The sequence below is a fragment of the Antechinus flavipes genome, chromosome 2 (genome assembly GCF_016432865.1).
Source record: "Antechinus flavipes isolate AdamAnt ecotype Samford, QLD, Australia chromosome 2, AdamAnt_v2, whole genome shotgun sequence".
Lineage (NCBI taxonomy): Eukaryota > Metazoa > Chordata > Mammalia > Dasyuromorphia > Dasyuridae > Antechinus > Antechinus flavipes.
This window is the reverse complement of record NC_067399.1, coordinates 457,105,366-457,124,508: the sequence shown is the minus strand read 5'-3', so window position 1 is coordinate 457,124,508 and position 19,143 is coordinate 457,105,366. Positions and strand designations below refer to the sequence as shown.

The window sequence follows — 19,143 nt, the reverse complement described above, 5'->3', positions numbered from 1 at the left end:
CCATTAGGTTCATTTCTAGAACTGCACATTATTCATGACAGTCCTTCCAGAGCAGAGAAGGAATTGTGTGTTAAATCTACCCTTTATTAAGTGTGTTAATTTGTAGAAGCCATTATTTGTCTCTAGACCTCAGTTTCCTCATATTTAAAATGATGCATTTTTCATCTCCATTAATTTGTACTAAATCTCCCACTTGCCTGGAATATATTTCCACTTAAGATATGACCCTTTCCATCTCTTGTCTTCAAAACTCTTCCCAAGGAACATGAAGCTTTTCTTATTCCACCCTCAGCTAGTGTTCTATGCTCAAAAATTATCTTGAATTTATTTTGTATATACATTTTTTAATGTATACATCATTTCCCTCAATAGAATGGAAGCTGCTTGAGAGCAAAGATTGTTTCTTTTTTTCCTTGTATTCCTAGTAGTTCTTACACATAGTAGGTATTTAATAAATGCTGGTTTGATTATTTGATTGGGTGACTAACATAGTAAGTGATATTTAAAGTTTTTTCTATCTTTAATGTTCTATGTCCTAAAGATATGACAAATTCTGATGTTCTATCTTGTTGTGGTTTCTAAAGTTCCTTTTAATTTATGGTTTATATACTAATACTCTACACTTTTTGTTTTCTCCTTGTTCTACAACTCAGTGAAGTTAGGAAGGATTTCCTTTTATTCCCCAATCTCCATTTCTTCTTTCTTCTTGCAGTGCCCCGAAGAGCTGAGACCCATGAAGGATGGTACTGGTTGCTATGACTATTCCAAAGGAATTGACTGTTCGGATGGTTTCAATGGGGGCTGTGAACAACTATGTCTCCAGCAGACTCTACCTCTGCCTTATGATGCCTCTTCCAGCACCATCTTCATGTTCTGCGGGTGAGTCTTTGCCAAGTAATCTTCATTATTGCTATAAGATGATCTATTTTCTGCACTGCTATCAAATTTATAATCTTAAAGCACAGTCCTGACAAAGTCACTCCTCTTATTCAAAAAACTTTGATGATTCCTGTAAACTTTTAATTTTTTCCTTAAAGCCCCATCACATTCTAAATCTAACTGATTCTTCTAGATAGATTCTACATGAGTTTTTTCCTCATTCTATATTTCAACAATGTTGGACTTGAAGATGTTCCTCTTACATAGCGTTCCATCTCCCACTCCTATAACTTTGAATAGGCTGTATCTCATTCCTGGAACATTGTCTCTTCTTATCTCTGCTTGGACTACATAGCTCCCTTTAAAGCTCAACTGAAATGCCACATACTATAAGAAGTTTTTGTTAGTATATCTTCCTTAACCATCCACACTTTCATCTTCCAACAAAATACTTCATGTTTTTATTTTGTATTTACTAGACTGTGTACCTCTTGTTTGCCTATCTACCTAGGAACCATTCTAATTGCAGGGGCTGTTTTGTCCTTGTGTCCTCTGTATCTTTTACAAAATCTAACATATAGTAGTTTCATGTTAAATTGAAATAATGTAATTTACAAAGAGAGATGGTTTGAGGTTTTTTTTTTAATAATTAGTTTGAAGCCAACTAATTAGGACATCTACTTAGCTAAACTTGTTTTTTCTTTCACTGGATACTTAGACTAAAGTAGCAAATCTTAAAATAATCCAATTCAGTTTAATAAATATATATTAAATACATTTTATGTGTTAAACACTAGGATACAAAGATAAAAATGCAAATACTTGCCTTTAGAACACAGAACTGCTAATTTGAAAAGAAGGGCAGCTAGGTGGCACAATGATAAAATGCTGGGCTTAGAGTTTGGAAGATCCAAGTTGAAATCTGCCTGTGCTACCTGGGCAAGTCATTTTATCCTGTTGGCCTCAGTATCTTTGCCAAAGAAATGCCAAATGGGGTCATGAAGAGTTAGACATGATTGAAATGATCAAATAACAATAATAAATTTGAAAGAACTTTGAAATTCACAGGCCCATAAGATCACAGATTTAGAATTTTAAGGTATCTCAGAGATCAACTATTCCAGTTCTTCATTTTCTAGAGGGGGAAACTGAGACCCAGGGAAATCATGAGACTTCCCCAAGTCATAAAGGAAATAATGATAAGAATTGGACTAAAACTGATTTCTGACTCCAGATCTACTTTTCTTATTACTATACCTTGACAAGTCTTAAGCTCTCTGTACAAACACCAGCTTTGCCATTTATACCTTTGTGTGAATTTGATCTTAGTTTTATTCAATTCAGTCAAAGAAGCATTGAGGTACTTAACATGTTCCAAACACTGTGATGAGGATATGAAGCCCAAAATAAAACAGTCCTTACCCTCAAGGACCTTTCTTCCACTGAAGGGAAATAATATGTATGCATCTAAGTAATTGGAAGATGTTTACAGAGTTTTGTGAACAGTGTGAAAGTAAAAGGCACTAAGATTTGGAGAGCTCAAGAAGGATGAACTAAGGGGTTAAACTAAATATATCTTTAAAAGACTCTCTACCTCTAAGCTTTGTGTTGCTGGTGAGCATATATTCTATTAAGAAGGAGATACATACACATAAAAAAAGAGAATACAGGTTTCAAAAATCATTAAATGCATAGGAAAAGTCCAGCAGAGTGGAAAGAAAAATGAAGGAACAAAGTGGTTGCTTCTACATTCCCAATAAGATCAAGGATGAAACAAGGTTGTTCGTTATCACCACTGTTATTCAATATTGTACTAGAAATATTAGCTTTAATCAATAAGAGAAGAAAAAAATTGAAGGAATTAGAGTAAGTAATGAGGACACAAAACTATCACTCTTTGCAGATGATATGATACATGTTTAGAGAATTCTAGAGAGTTAGTTAAAAAACTAGTAGGCACAATAATTTTAGCAAAGTTGTAGTATGTAAAATAAACCCACATAAATCATTGGTATTTCTTTAAGTTACCAACAAAGCTCAGTAGCAAGGGATAGTAAGAGAAGTCCCATTTAAACTAACCATAGATAATATAAAATATTTGGGAATCTACCTGTTGAGACAAAACACTTTTCACACAAATGAAGTTAGATATAAACAATTGGAAGAATATCAAGTGCTCATGGGTAAACTGAGATAATATAATAAAAATGACAAAAAAAAAAGGAAAGGTTGCTTTTAGCTATCTAGCTGGGGTGGGGAGAGGTATGAAAGATCTCTGAGAGAAAAAGCACCAATAATTGTGATTTGTTTTTGTAGGGGACTAAGTATTTATATATATATATATATATAGCATATAATATATACCATATATAATATAGTAATATAATATAAAATATAAAGTATTTTATAACAACCCTATTAGGTAGATAGCATAAATAAGAGTATTCTGATTTAATTGATGAGAAAACTGAATTTAAGTAATTTGTTTATTGGGACACATCTAGTTAATGCCTCAAGCAGGAATCAATTTATTACATGTGGCTTTCTTTCATCTAAAGTTATCTTTGATAAAAGAAAAGGGTTTCAAAAAGAGATACACTTGGGTTTGGAAAGATGTCTAAAGGAAAGTTATTGAATAGTTGAACTTTGAGAAGCAAAAGAGGACAGAATGAAACTATAATTTCATTTTGCTGGATTATAGATTGTGTGAGGAGAATGACCTTGGTTAATTAAAGAAGGAAAAGGTGGATTAGTATCAAATTGTGGAAGATCTTAAATGTTAGTCTAGCTTGCTAATTATCTTCCACAACTAGATAGAGTGATGCACTTGGAGTTAACAAAACCTTACTTAAAAGATATTTCAAATACTTACTAGTAGTGTGACCCTGGGCAAGTTTCTTAATCTCAGTTATCCTCAGTTTCCTCATCTGTAAAATGGAAATAGTAAAAATGTCTCTCTGTCTCTCTCTTCCCCTCCCTCCCCCTCCCTCCCTCCTTTCCTCTCCCTCCTCCCCCCCTCCCTCTCACTCCTTCTCTCTCTCCTTCACTCACTCTTTCTCACACACACACACACACACACACACACACACACACACACAGCTTTGCCAACTTTAAGATACTTTGTAAATGATCATGATTATTATTTCTAAAACAATGAGTTTGCATTTTTTCATATGGGCAATGGAGAATAAAATAAAGTTCTTAAGCTGGAAAATGACAGCATCATACCTAGAAAGATGATTCAAGCATCCTTGTGAAGGATCAGATAAAAAAGGTTGAGACTGGACAGAGGGAGCCCAATTAGAAATTTATTATGATTGTACAAGGGAGAGATCTGAAGTATGATGCTGCTAAAGTAATTTAAATAAAAGGATGAATAAAGGGAACATCAAAGATTTAAGAGCAGAATTTGTTCAAAGTATATCCTGAACTCAGCACACATTCGTCCTGGCCTCCTGCATCCTTTCCATCTTCATTTATAGCCGTAGGCAGCTATCATTAATGTGCACAATGATCATTTTATATCCCTGCAGGAAACTCAATCAACAAAGAAAAATTCCATTATGGTTCCTTGACCTTACTGGGAGGATGGGTATAGTGTAAGGAAAAGTGGCACAGAAGTCCAAAAATTTGAGCTTTATTCACAAATCCGCCACTTAGTAAACTGAGAATATTGAACAAGTCATTTAATGTTAATTAGCCTCAGTATCCCTTTCTGAAAAGTGGGAATGGATATCCTGTTTACCTTCCATGGTAATTGTAAGGATCAAATATGACAATTTATGTGAAAATATTTTTTAAATTGTAAAGCATTTTTCAAATGAGAGGGATTTTATTCTTATTACTCACTACAAGAAAATGAGATAATAGGATTATGGATCTAAATTAGGAAGAGATCTCAGGGGATAGTTAGCATAACCTTCTCGCTTTACAAAAGGAAAAAACTGAGGAAGCCCAGTAGGTTAAGCAACCTAAAATATGGGAAAGTAATTTTCATCCAGAGGGGTTAAAACAGAAGGGATGTGGGGACTCATTATCAGTGACACAGGAAATTAAATTAGCCAGAATGGCTCATTCTTTGCCCCTAACTCAGTGTAATGGACATTTTGCTATGCATTTCTTCTTCCTAATCCTCTTTTTCTTCTTTATCTAATAATTAATTACACAATAATAATGATGATCTCATCAATGTTGGCATTCCTTCCATTGGTACAGATCCCATCCAATGCTTGTTCTGTCATTCCATGCAATTCTGAGATTCTCACCCCCAAAGACTCTACACTATTCTCTTGTTGCACAGGAAGAATTGGATTCAGAAGGTAAAAATAACCCGGGAAGAAAAACAAAATGCAAGCAGTTTATATTCATTTCCCAGTGTTCTTTCTTTGGCTGTAGCTGCTTCTGTCCATCATTGATCAATTGATCAATGCCGTGCCGGAAACCTTCCTCTGAGTCATTCTACATTTCCTGGGTACCAATGGAGCCCAGTCTCTCCATGTATTATCTGTCATTCTTGCCATTTTTATGCTTTCTTTGCTGATCATACATGCTCAGGGATATTCCTTCAGCCTTTCTTGTGTATAAAAGCATATCCTCAGAAATAGGCTTCCTCCTATACATTCTCATGAATGTATAGAGACACTTGGGTCTTCATTGCCTTTCTGCTCACCTGTAACTTTGATTCTCCAGAGATTGTAGTTTTAGAATTCCCATCCAGAAGCATCACTGGGAGTATATTTATATTTGAAAGATGGATTTTTTTGTATAAGAGAACATATTTAAAATGTCATTAAAATGCAATGTAATTTCCTACATTCAATCAATATCCCTCCTAGGTAGCAGTAGATAGAATGTTGGGACTGCAGTCACAAAGACTTAAGTTCAAACACAGCTCAGGCATTTAATAACTGTGTAACCCCAGGCAAGTCATTTGATTTCTCTTAGCTTAAGTGTTCTCATCTGCAAAATGGGAGTAATGAAAGTGATGAGGTTTAGATTTAGGGAACTAAAATGAAATTAGGGTTTCTGGTGGTCTGGGAGTTAAATGATAAGGTCTAGTGGCAGGTTTGGGGTTCAGGGAACCAAATGGAGAGGTTTGGCTCCCCTGCAACTCCTTGGAATTTGGCGCAAAGGTAGGGAGTTTTGGGGACTCCCTTCTGATAGCTGAGAAGTTCTCTGTAAAGGGATTTACAGACCCAAAAACCTAGATTGATAAAAGAGATTTATTATAGGGATTGGAACTAAGGTTAGAAATCCTGACCGCAAGGCATAAAGTCTGGTTAGGGAAATAGGTGAGGATAAAGAGAAGATGGCACTGGAAAAGAATATTATTCCATATTATTGTTCTGTAAGAAATGACCAGCAGGACAAATACAGAGCGGCTTGGAGAGACTTACATGAACTGATGCTAAGTGAAATGAGCAGAACCAGGAGATCATTATATACCTCAACAACGATACTGTATGAGGATGTATTCTGATGGAAGTGGATTTCTTTGACAAAGAGAAGATCTAACTCAGTTTCAATTGATCAATGATGGACAGAAGCAGCTACAGCCAAAGAAAGAACACTGGGAAATGAATATAAACTGCCTGCATTTTTGTTTTTCTTCCCGGGTTATTTTTACCTTCTGAATCCAATTCTTCCTGTGCAACAAGAGAACTGTTAGGTTCTGCACACATATATTGTATCTAGGATATATTATGACATATTTAACATGTATAGGACTGCTTGCCTTCTGGGGGAGGGGGTGAACAGAGGGAGCAGAAAAGTCGGAACAGAAGTGAGTGCAAGGGATAATGTTGTAAAAAATTACCTGTCAATAAAAAGTTATAATTATGAAAAAAAAAAAAAGAATTGCTTCAAACTTTGCTTTTGTAGCACCAGTATCTAGCATATTACGATGTTTATCATTGGTTAATTTATGTGTCCCAGGACATTAATAAATATATCAATAACTTGCAAAAAAAATATTATTCCAGCAGGCAGATCTATGGAAAATGGAGTTTTGCACTGAGAATGCAGTTCTCAGTAGGCAGAAAGTCCTGGTAGCTGAGTAAGCCACAGAGGTCCATTTGCAAAGACTTTAGTTGATGGAAGCTCATTATATTGATTGTCTTGATGGGGCGTTAGGAAACCCGAGCAGATCATCAGAATGCGGGCTGGGACAACTGGAGCAGATCAGAACGGTGTAGGCTGGGAGAGCCCAAGTTGACTCAGATCCAATGGGGGCTGGGACAAGCCCCGATTTCCTATTGGAATTCAAAAAGATGCTTTTGACCAGGATTTGTAAACCAAAGGCCCTGGAATCCTGGGCTGACTTGTCTCAGCCAGGAGGGGCTAGGAATCTGAAAGGAATCACAAATCAATAGGAAATAGTTTCTTAAAGGGACCACAATCCGCTTCAAATGGACCTGACTCCCAGGATTGTTGTGTGGTTCAAATGGGATAATATTATAAAGCATGTTGTAAATCTTAAAGTACTGTGTAAATGTTAGTTGTTATCATTATTGTTATTCTTAATAGTGAATTATCATTGTGCCCATTTTAAAGAGGGGAAAACTGTGGCAGATAGGCTGTCATTTGCCTGTGGTCATATAACAAATTATATCATGGGAACTAGCAAAGCAGATAGATGCTTCATTGGGTAGAACACTGGACTTGGAGTCAGAAAAACCTCATTTCAAATTCAGCCTCAGATACTTTCTAGGTGTGTGATCCTAGATAAGTCACTTAATCCTATCTGCCTCAGTTACTTCATCTATAAAACAAGAATAGTAATAATAGCATCTATTTCCCAAGGTTGAAATCAATTGAAATAATAATCCTAAAGCTCTCATTATAATTCCTGGCACATAAAATACACTATGTACATGTTAGCTATCATTATTATTATTAATTATTAGGAATAAAACCAGTCTTCTGGCTCAAACTCCAGTCTTTTTTTTTTCTTTCCTATTTCTACCACACCTATACTTCTTCCTTATAGGAGCTCTGGCTGTAGCTTGGGGAGATCTTGGGCCCCTAGCAGTCAATCAGCAAAATAAATAAGAAATAAATTACCATATGCAGACCTAAATTTATGGCAGTCCTTCTTCAACTTAAGTGACTGCAGGGCAGTGGTATGTAAATTATGCATAGGCACAGTTCTGCAAGCCTGCATACAAAAGAATTTTTGTATTTGCCAATGCTTTTTAAAACTCTCTTTGTTGTTCAGTGGGACTGAGTAGGCTTCCACAGATGTTCCCATCTATGAATGATCATATCATATCCCTAAATAGGGCTTTAAGATTTCCCAGTCTTGTGTCTTTGTTTTGTAGATAAGTAAACTGAGGTATCAAGAAAGAAAGTTACATACTTAGTATGTAGCAGATCCAGGACTCAAAGCCAGGTCTTCTTCCCCTATGCCATATATTAATTCTCCTATCCCATGGTGCAGATCAGAATTTTAATTAGTGATTTAACAAACAGTGGAAATTATGCCTCAGAATAATAGCATGAAACATGCCCTTACATCAGTTTTTAAGGCAATTTCAACTGAAGATGCATTAGAAATCTCAGCTTACCCAATCCTCTCCAGGCCATCATGGGTAAAGGGAAATGTCAGTATGTGAAGCTGGGAAAGAGCTACTAGCCATCTGGTAGCATCTTATTTTAACTAACTATACCTTCTAATTAGGCACTAAGCTCATGGCTTTTTTTTTTCTTCCTATATTGTTCAACTATTTAAATTTGAGAGTCCTATAATAAAGACTTAGTCATTCTACCTTTGTTGAGCTTTTCCTGAGATGGTCTTTCAAACTATGTCCTGAAACAGTTTAAGTGGATTGAGTGAATATATATAGTATCAATGAGGATGTTTGGGGGTAGAAGGGAGCAGAATCTGCTTTGTAGGTAAGAGAATTTTTCTGGATGTCTCAGCCCTTGTGCAGGAAGGTCCATGTCTGGATAAACACATCTATAAATTCAGGATCCAATTAGTCCTTTCCAAAGAATGCAAAGAAAAAATGAGAAATTAAGGGGGCTTCAAAACCAACATTAATATTATAAGGCTTTGAAAGTGACCTATTAGCAATGGAACATTACTTGCACTTCAGATAAACTCTTTCATCAAAACACTGAACCCCATTTGAAGGTTCCTGGAAGTCATTTGCATCAGAGGACTTGGTTTTATTAAGTCAGAGAGACATCAAGAGAGTAGAAGAATGATCTCTCACTTGAAGGAGTCAGAATTAGCTGAAGTCAAAGACAACAATCTCAAAGTGGCAGTAGCCACTGGGAAAGATAGGACCAGAGTCCACACGGAGTAACTCCCAGGCTAAGGTTCATTGTAACTCACTTTCTGGTTTCAAAGTACTTCACAGTCACTGCCTTTTGGTCTTTGCAGACATCATCTGATATAGGCAGTGCAAATGTTCCTATTAAAAAAAGGAGGTAGAAAGGAAGTTCCAGAAAGGTCAGTTGCTTTCTCTGTCCCACAATTAATAAATGTCTGCTAATTAGATTATTGACTTCTCTTTTGACTAGATTATCTATAATATCTTTTAAGTTTGAGAGAGACATATACACAAAAAGAGAAACAGAGACAGACAAAGAGAGAGACAGAGAGTGAGAGAAATTTTGTTTGTATTTAGTTATTTGCATGTTGTCTTCCCCTTTAAGACTGAATTCCATAATAGCTTTTGCCTTTCTTTGTATCCCTAGTGATTTGCTAAGTGTCTAGTACATCGTAGGCACTTCATAAAAGTTTATTGACCTTATGTGGTAGGTCCTCGACTATCCCTTCTAACCCCAAGCCTGATTCTCCTTAACTTTATATCTCCAATAACCTTAAAAATCTTCATTTGCCTGGGATTTGACTAATACACTTCTTAGACTATGAGTCCTTTGAGGACAAGGACAAGGACAAGGTCTATGTTAAACTTTGCTTTTTTCTTAACATCTAATTCAACATTCTGAATACATAATACACTCAGTATTTTTATTAATTGGTTTATTTACAGTTGATTTCCAAATCTTGCTAGCCCCTTGGTTCCACAAAGTGAGTTTAAAGAATAAATATCTATAAATGTTCTTTCCCATAAGAAGAGGGAGGTGAAGGCAACTAAGTCCATGCCTTAAGAGAAAATTCCTATTTTGTATCTACTTGCTTACTTAATTTATTTATTCCTCTTTGCATATGTATAAATATAGCTCTTGCAGATCTTGGCCAAGTTCCTACATGCCTACGCTCTTTAGACTTTCTGTAAGAAAATCTCCCAGACGACAAAATGTTCCAAAGGAGCTGTATAATTATGTGGCATGGTACAAAAATAAAATTAAAAGAAAAAATAAAACCAAAAAAACTAAACAGACCTTCAAATAAACCATTCTGTGCCCCAAGGTGGCTGGAGGGAAAAAGCCACTCATGTTAGTATAACAGATTTCAGGCAAATGTATGCCTTTTATTTGTCCTTGATACCAGAGGCTAATGGCACCACTAAAGGTCTTGGCAATAAGTAGACTTTATTACTATCAGGTAAGAATTGGAGATGGGGCTGGAAGGGAGCTCAGGGTCACAAAGCAAGCTCACAGATAGAAATCCTGTTAGGAGACAAGAATATTTCATAGAGAGAGATATAGATTTGGAATCAAGTCAGTCAAATCCTGCTTTTTGCTGCTTAGTATCTTTGTTACTCAGATAAATCATGTCATCTCTTTGGCTTTCAGTTTCCTTCTTTATAAAACTTAGGGATTGCTCTAGAATCAAAGATTTTTAACATGGAGTTCATGAACTTGGTTATTTAAAAAAATAATACTTTGATAAGTTAAATATGATTGATTTCCTTTGTAATACTTAGTTTAAAAATACATATATTTACAATGATTATCATGAGAATGTTATGCCACAGTCTCCTTGAACTATTCTACCTCAGTTTCCCTGCATTAGTTTCCCTGAATAATATCTCCATTTCCCTGAGTTAGTATGCAACCCCCATCCCCCTTTTTCTGTCTATTAGGGCTGTACTACCTTCTCTAAACATTCCAAAAGATAAGACTACCTTAGATACCTAATTGACATCATTACTTCTGTTTTTTCAGACATCCTTTCTCTAGCCAGACATTTTTCTTACCTCCCAGTTAGTAAGAATGTATAGTTTTCACCCCCATCCTATCAGAACCGAATTTATAGTCCATCCTTAAAATTCCTGCTCTTTGCCTCCGACCTTTGTTTCTCTTCTCCTATAAAAGTCCTATTAAAAAAACCTTGGAGCTTCATATTCACCGCTGGATACTTTGAGATAAGAGTCCTATCCAGTCAATCAATTAAGCTCTCCAATAAATAAAATATTGAAAACTCTCTAGTCTCTTATCTTGCCTCAGTTTCTGTGGCATTACAAGAATAGTCCAAGGATTTCACCAGATTGCAAAAGAGGTCTGTGGCACAAAACATTAAGAATTCCTGACCTAGATTACATTGACATTTCCCCTAAATCCACTGATCCTGTGAATCTCAGCGTCAGCAGTAAATCAGAGACAAAAATCTAGGGTTTTTGGTGATCAATTGCCTGGGGATCAGGTTTCTTGACATCATTGATTAAAGGCAAAGCCAAGGCTTACTCTTAAAACAAGATTATAGAATTGTGTCCTTCTGTGTTGGTAGCACATACAATATGGTTTAACATGAAAATAATTTTTATATTCCATGAAAAGTAGGAACTTTTAATCATAAAAGCCTTATAATCTGACTCTTTGATATTTCAAATCTGTGCATTTAGGGGAGAAAATGATATCAAATGTGTCCTTTATTGGACTTCTCATTACATTCTAGGTTATTACATACTTTATCCCTGTGTCATCTTCTTATCTATAAGAAAGGGAAAGATTATAGCCTCATATCATTTAATCAATAAATATGTGTTAATTACTTATATATCATACACTCTATTAGGGACTGAGAATATAAAGACAAAAATGAAATGGTATACATGGAAATATATAAAAAATTTTTGTTGTTGTTCAGCCATGTCCAACACTGAGTGATGCCATTTGGGGTTTTCTTGGCAAAGTTGTTGGAATGATTTACCATTTACTTTACACTCAGTTCATTTTACAGATGAAGAAACAGACCAACAGGTTAAATGACTTGCCCAGGATCACACAGATAGTTAGTATTTGAGGTCAGATTTGAATTCAAGTTTTTCTGACTCCAGACCTGATGCTCTATCCACTGTATCACGGAGCTGTCCTATATAATAAAAGATACAAAAATAAATGTAAAATATTTGAGAAGAGAGAATAGGAAAGGCTCCTTGTAGAAGGTAGCACATGAATTGAAGGAAAGTAGAGATTTTAAGGTTAGAAGTAAGTAAAGAGTGCATTGCAGGCATGGTTGGCAGTCAGTTAAGGGAGTCTTAGTCCTAACCCTTCACTTTGCAGACAGGAAGGTAAAAGGACTTGAGGCTTAGAAAGAGTAAGAGATTCAGTTTAGAATCAAACATCTGTTGAATATGTGAGCTGAGACCCAAACTCTGGCATTTGTTTCTCTATACAACACTGCTATCCAGATTCTATTACAACTTAGTCCTGATGAAACACCTGACTCAATGAAGCAGAATTAAATGGTACTGGTGCATGTGGAGGGAAAGGGGATATTATTCTCTCCTGTCTTTCTCATCTCTCCCAAAATGTCATCTGATCAGCGAGCTGACACAGTGGATGGTGTGCTGTACTTGGAATCAGAAAGACCCCGGAGCAAGTCACTTAACCTCTATCTGCTTCAATTTCCTTATCTGTAAATTAAGGATAATGATGGTACCTATCTCCCAATGTTGTTGTAAGGACCAGATGAGATAAGGTTTGCATAGCACAATACCTGAAAAATAATAAATGATATTTAAATGCTCATTGTTGTTGTTGTTTTTGTCACTGTTATTATATTAAGCCCTCAAAGGAGAAAGATATGCACAAAATTATACCTAGAAGGGGTACTATAATTCAGAATTGATCTATATCATTTCATTAAATAGAAAGGAACAGAAAGATTATAGTTGGGATTAATATATTTCCTCTTCTTTCTAAATTCCCTAGAACTAGGTATTTGACAATACTGGACAAAAATAATGGGGGTGATAGTAGCAGCAATAGCAGCAGCAGCAGCAGCAATAGCAGTAGTAGTAGTAGCAGCAACAGCAGCAGTAGCAGTAGTAGTAATAGCAGTAGTAGCAGCAGCAGCAGCAGTAGTAGTAGCAGTAGTAGTAGTAGTAGCAGCAGCAGCATCAGCAGTAGCTATAACAATAGTAGTACTAGTAATAATAATAACAGTAGTAGTAGAAGTAGTAGTAGTAGTAGTAGTAGTAGCAGTAGTAGTAGCAGTAGTAGTAGTAGTAGTAGTAGTAGTAGTAATAGCAGTAGCAGCAACAGCAGCAATAATATGCATGTATTGAATGAATGAATGAACGAAGATGCAATGATTAATAGAGGTGATAGTAACTTAATATTGAGTGCCATTTAAAAAAATTTTAGTGTTTTAACATTCATTACTTCATTTGATTCTCACAACAACCCTGCAAAAATAGGAAAGATGAAAGTTATTATACTTTATAGATGAAAGAACTGAATGTAGCAGAAATGAAGTGATTTAGTCCAGCCAGTACATAATGTTAATAAGTCATTTCAGTTAGTAAATAATGCAGATGAGACTTGAATCCAGTTCTCCTGATTCTTACTCTACAGCTGCTTTTCTCATACTCTGTGGCTTTCTTCTCCCTGTTTCCTTTTAGTGTCATCATTATCTGTCTTCCATAGCCTGAATATCGCTACCTTGGAATAACAACTCACATTTATTACTATTCCCACCTAAGTAGTTTATTAACTCTTTTCAGATAAAATTATATCCTCTCTACTCATTCTCAAGGAAAAATAATAAAATGGATGGACTTCATCCATATCTTCCTAATCAAAAATAAAGAAATAAATAACCACCAGGTTAGTTTCCTGATATTAGAGATGAGATTGATGCAATCTTCTGAGCTGGGAGCTAAATCCCGTAAGTCTCACTTATCCTTGAAATAATACTATCACCATCACTGTGAACAGTGGTTGTGGTTGTATATATAATCGAACAGTATATTGTTGTAGTATAACAGGAACAATGGTTGGAATTCAGAAGCACAAGTCAGTCTTGAATCTATCACTAGTCCAGTGTATAATATTAAGAAAGACACCTAATTTTTGAACCTCAGTTTCCTCCCTGGTAACATGAAGGGTTTAGAACAGATAATTTGTAATATCTCTTTAAGTTATAAGTTCTGTAATAGGAATCTTGCTACTCCCTTACCTCATCATAGCATGATGATAATCCTGGGATTATAAAAGCTAAGCTTCAATTGTAAAGAACAAATTATACTTTTCAGGACCATGAAAAGAGCTAACAGAGCAATGGTTTGAAATTGAGGAAGCTGGATTTGTTACATATAACTAAAGTGCCTTTGGCTAAGTTACTTGGCATTTTTCAGCTTTAGTTTCTTCACTGCAAAGAGGGCATTAAACTAGATGACCTCTTATGTCCTCTCCAATACTGAATCTATAGGCTTAGCAACATTCAAAGCTTTGAGTACTGAAGCAGTAATAGATAGATTCTTTCTTATCTGATAAGAAATGCTAAGTATGGAAAAGTTGTTGTCAAAAAGTTTTGTACACCAAATTTTATAGACACCCATGTGTGCGCATGCATATATACACACACATACACACACACATACACACCTGTTTATGAAGATCCATTTTACAAAGAGCATTTGCTAAGGCAATAAGTGGTCGACATCTCTACTGGTGGAAATGTATCCCAATTAATATAACCATAAATCTTTGAATTATTGATGTAATAACAATTGACATTTTATAGTCAATTTTATAATTGACATATAAGAGTGAGACATTTTGGAATATATTTTCTTCACAACATCTCTATGGTGATATTATTATTCTTAATTCTAGTTTTCAAACTATCAAACTGAACTTTAAGGAAATGATGTGACTTATTTAAGGTCACATAGTAATTGGCAGGGCTGTTTTTTGAACATAGATCCTCTGAACTTCAAATAAAATGAATTCATTATACTTTGGATAAGCATCTTCTACAACTCAGTCCATAAATGAAGAAACTGATGCACTGCATGTAAAAGGGGATAGCTACTTTTAAGCATTTCCCAAAAGAGATCTTCTAGCATTCAAGGCCTTATGTCTGGGGCTGGTGTTTGTACTTGTCCTTTGGTTTTCAAAAACATAGCACTGCTGATTTGGCAATGAAGAAGCATGTTCCTCTAAGCATACAGGAGGCTCATTCATCAGAACATGGCAGAATCATCAAGAAGGAAATTCTCTCTGCCTCAGTCATACATGGCTCCCCTGGGGAAAGCTTCCTAGCTTATCCTCAGCTTATCTAACACACCAACCCCCTCCTCTATAACATTTTATTGCTCAATACAGAGCTGATCAAGATGTAAGAAGTGAGTTGAGAGCCTCATATAGTATGAAGAATTTGGGGCATTACTCCCCCAGTCTAACTGCAAGCTTCTCAAAACCAGTACCATTTAGTATAAAGAGAATTAAATTTGGTACCAAAATATTTTAACTAGAATTTTCTATCTAGCATTTACCAGCTGTGATCTCGAAAAAGTAACTTTGCTTCTGTGTGCCTCAGTTTCCTGATCTATAAAAATATGGAAAATAATATATTCACTTATTACTTTGTGGGGTTTAAAAAAAAAAAACTTAAAGTGGTATAGAAAAAGTGAATGATTATGATGATAAAAGCAGTATCTTCATTTCCTGTAGTATTTTGTTTACAGCTTTCCACATAGGAAAAAAATGTTGTGACTAGTTGGTTCTTCTTCCTCTACACTAAGATACCCAGCCCACATTAAAGCCAGTGAAGGAGAGTCAGCATGGTACAATAGAAAGAAAGAACAATGGATTTAAATCAGAGAACTTACTTAGGTTCCAACTCTATCTCTTGTCACTTCCTACCTGTGTGACCTTGAGAAAATCCTCTAATCATTATGGGCTTATGTTTCCTCATCTGTAAAAAGAGAGATTGGGTTAGATGGTCTCTAAGGCCCCTTCTAGCTCCAAAATCTGTGATCCTATAAAGGTTCCCATCCTCCTTATTGCCTCACTAGATGTTTTAAATATGTCATCATAGGCAAGTTGCCTGCTGCATCAATATAACCCTGCCAAAAGGACATTTTCTAGGGGACATTACTGGCCATGAGAGTTGGGTGATTAGAGGTTCAGGACAGCCGTTGCTGCCATGTGTCAATTTGTATTTCCAGCTTGTGACTCGAATGAAAGCAATGTGCTAAGAGCTGTCCACAGTGCTGAAGGGACCATCCCTGCTGTTACAAGGGTGATTAAAGCCTAGTTTTTGCTACAGTTTTCAGACATAGTAGACAGCTACTTTGGGAATTCAGTTTGTCTTGAAAAACTACTTGGTAATTTCCTGTCCAACTGTTCTGCTATGCTTTTTTTTTTTTCCAGGTCTCTGTGTTCATGGAAAATGGTTTAAAGAAGGCATTGTATAATTAATATGTTGGTATTCTTGAACTCCCCCCAAATATTATAAGCACCTTTCTTTAACAGCTGATTTATGTGTTAACAAGTTACTTGAAGAATGTCTCTGTGGCCTATGAATTATGCCTAGGATTATATGTCCCACTAAGCAGTATTAATAGATGGGTGCAATTAGAATCCATGAATTGAGTTCAAATCCTTCCTCCGGTATTTTAAAGCATGGTTACATGAAAAGACTGAGTTTCAGTTTAGTTTCAGGTAATTACTTATTAATTTTAGAAGGATAATCAATTCATAATACTCATCTTGTAGAGCTGTGGTAAGACTTAAATGAGAGAATGTATGTGGAGTGCTTTGAAAATGAAAATTTATTATATAAATAAATTATTATTATTATTTTAAAGAATTACTTGAAGTGAACTGATATTCTTTTAGACCAATGTTAATGGTATCTTTTGATTTTGCTTTTTTCATGCTTAATCACAAAAAAGAGTAGACACAGGAAAGCCTTTAATCATAATGTACTAGAGCTGAAAGAAAGTTTACAACATTGAATGTTAGAGTTAGATAGGGTCCTAAAAAAGATTGTTAGAAACAATTCTCAAAAAATTGCAAATTAGGGGCAGCTAGGTACCACAGTGATTAGAGCACCAGCTCTGAAGTCAGGAAAACTGAGTTCAAATGTGGTCTCAGACACTTAACACTTCCTAGTTATGTGACCCCATACAAGTCACTTAACCTTAATTGCTTCAGCCAAAAAAAATTGTAAATTATTAACAACCTTATAAAAGATTCCTACAAATAATTAAGAAAAATGCAAATGAGAACAACACTAAGATTTTACTTCACATCCAGAAAATTGGCAGTGATGACAACAGTTGCAAATAATCAATATGGGTGAGGCTGAAAAGGGGGCAGACATGCTAATACACTGTTGATGAAGCTATAAATTGGTCTAGCTATTCTGGAAAACAATTTAGAATTATGCTTTTTAGAAAAGTGACTAAACTATTGATATCCTTTGACATGGAGATCTTATTTCAAGGCAAATAATCAAAGATAGAAACAAAAAAAAAATCCTAAATACACCAAAATATTCATAGCATTTCTTTATGTAGTAACAAATAAATAGGGAAAAGTATAGCAGATCCTGATAGATTGTCCAATGGCTAAACAAATTATGATAAGTGACTGTAATGGAATGGTACTGAGCCATAAGAAATTACAAATATGAATTTATAAAGACATCATTTAAAATTTACATGATCTGAAACAGGGAAGTAAATAGAATCATAAAAAAGTTATACAAAATGCTATAACAACACAAATAGCAGCAAAAGAAAAAATAAAATTGAACACTTTGTGATTATGATTATTCTTCATCCTGGAGAATAATCTAGAAAATATGCCTACTTCTATTCATTGGAAAGGCAGAGGACTCTTGATGTGCAATATTCATATGCAATTAATTATAGTTGATAGGTTGGTAAATTTTGCTAACTTTTTCTAAACTTATATTTTAAAAAAAATCTTTGTTATAAGAGATAAGTGGATGGATAGGAGAGGGAAAGATTATCTTTAGAATTGAGTGAAATATGAAAACAAAAGTTATAAATAAAAGTAATATAATTTTAAAAAAAGAAAATAAACTGTTAAAATGTAGACTCACACGCTGGCAGAATTGTAAGATACCTTAGGGGTAATCCAATAAAACTTATTTATTTAAATGGGAACTTGATGCCCAGACAAGAGACATGATTTTTCTCAAATCCATATTATTAATGACAAACTCATGATTAAAACACAGATCTCTTGAGTATCAGTTCATCATTATTTCCATTACCTCTCAATGTTTGCTGGGGTATGGTTCTAATTATTTCACTGTCTTTCCTAGCTGTGTGGAAGAGTATAAGCTTGCTCCAGATGGTAAATCCTGCCTCATGCTATCGGATGTTTGTGAGGGTCCCAAGTGCCTCAAGCCTGATTCCAAGTTCAACGATACTCTCTTTGGGGAGATGTTGCATGGTTACAACAATAGGAGCCAGCATGTCAACCAGGGTCAAGTCTTCCAGATGACTTTCAGGTATGAGTTGGACCTTTTTTATTCTCTATTGATATAATAACAATTGTGTCTGAGATATTCAATTTAAATGCAGGATAACAGAAAGGGAGTAGAACATTACTATTAAGTGCCTTTGAATATATTAACTGAACACACTGGAACTTCTCTCTTGTTTCTTTATGTTTCTGTTTCCATGCATGATTTTCTATATCCTACATGAGGGATCTCTATGGAAGTGTGTTTCTCCACTGGTAATATGACAGAGCCAGAATAGATGATTTCTAAAGTTCCTTATAAATCTAAATCATATGATGCTTTCAGATACTCCCAATACTGGGGGTAATCTGCTCCTTAAATGTTATTGACTTCACTTTGAGCTGTTCTTGATTCTAATTTATCTTTTGAGAGTCTAAAGGCCTATTATCCCAAGGACTGCTTATTAACAAACCTGCAAAATATGAGAGGATTTGGGGAAGGTACATTCTTGTTTTCTTCAATTTTATCAAGCTTGCTTGAACCTCAAATCTGCTTGGGGTCAGTATTCTCTAGATCTAGGCATTAGTCATTAGGATGGCTGAAAGTTCAGTGCTGTAAAATAATGACAGAATTTTGCTCAAGAGAGAGTGGTATTTAATAGAGACGATGAAGCA

At 35.2% G+C, this 19,143-nt stretch overlaps 1 protein-coding gene across 2 annotated transcripts in view; it reads left to right on the top strand.

Moving 5' to 3' along the window:
- Nucleotides 1–19,143, top strand: part of ASTN2 (astrotactin 2) — a 1,134,072-nt gene that overhangs the window by 624,873 nt on the left and 490,056 nt on the right. For both annotated transcript variants that reach the window (XM_051979519.1, XM_051979520.1), the window contains exons 12-13: nucleotides 713–879; nucleotides 18,326–18,514. In XM_051979519.1, the coding sequence (XP_051835479.1) occupies nucleotides 713–879; nucleotides 18,326–18,514 (356 nt within the window). The remainder of the gene's footprint in view (nucleotides 1–712; nucleotides 880–18,325; nucleotides 18,515–19,143) is intronic.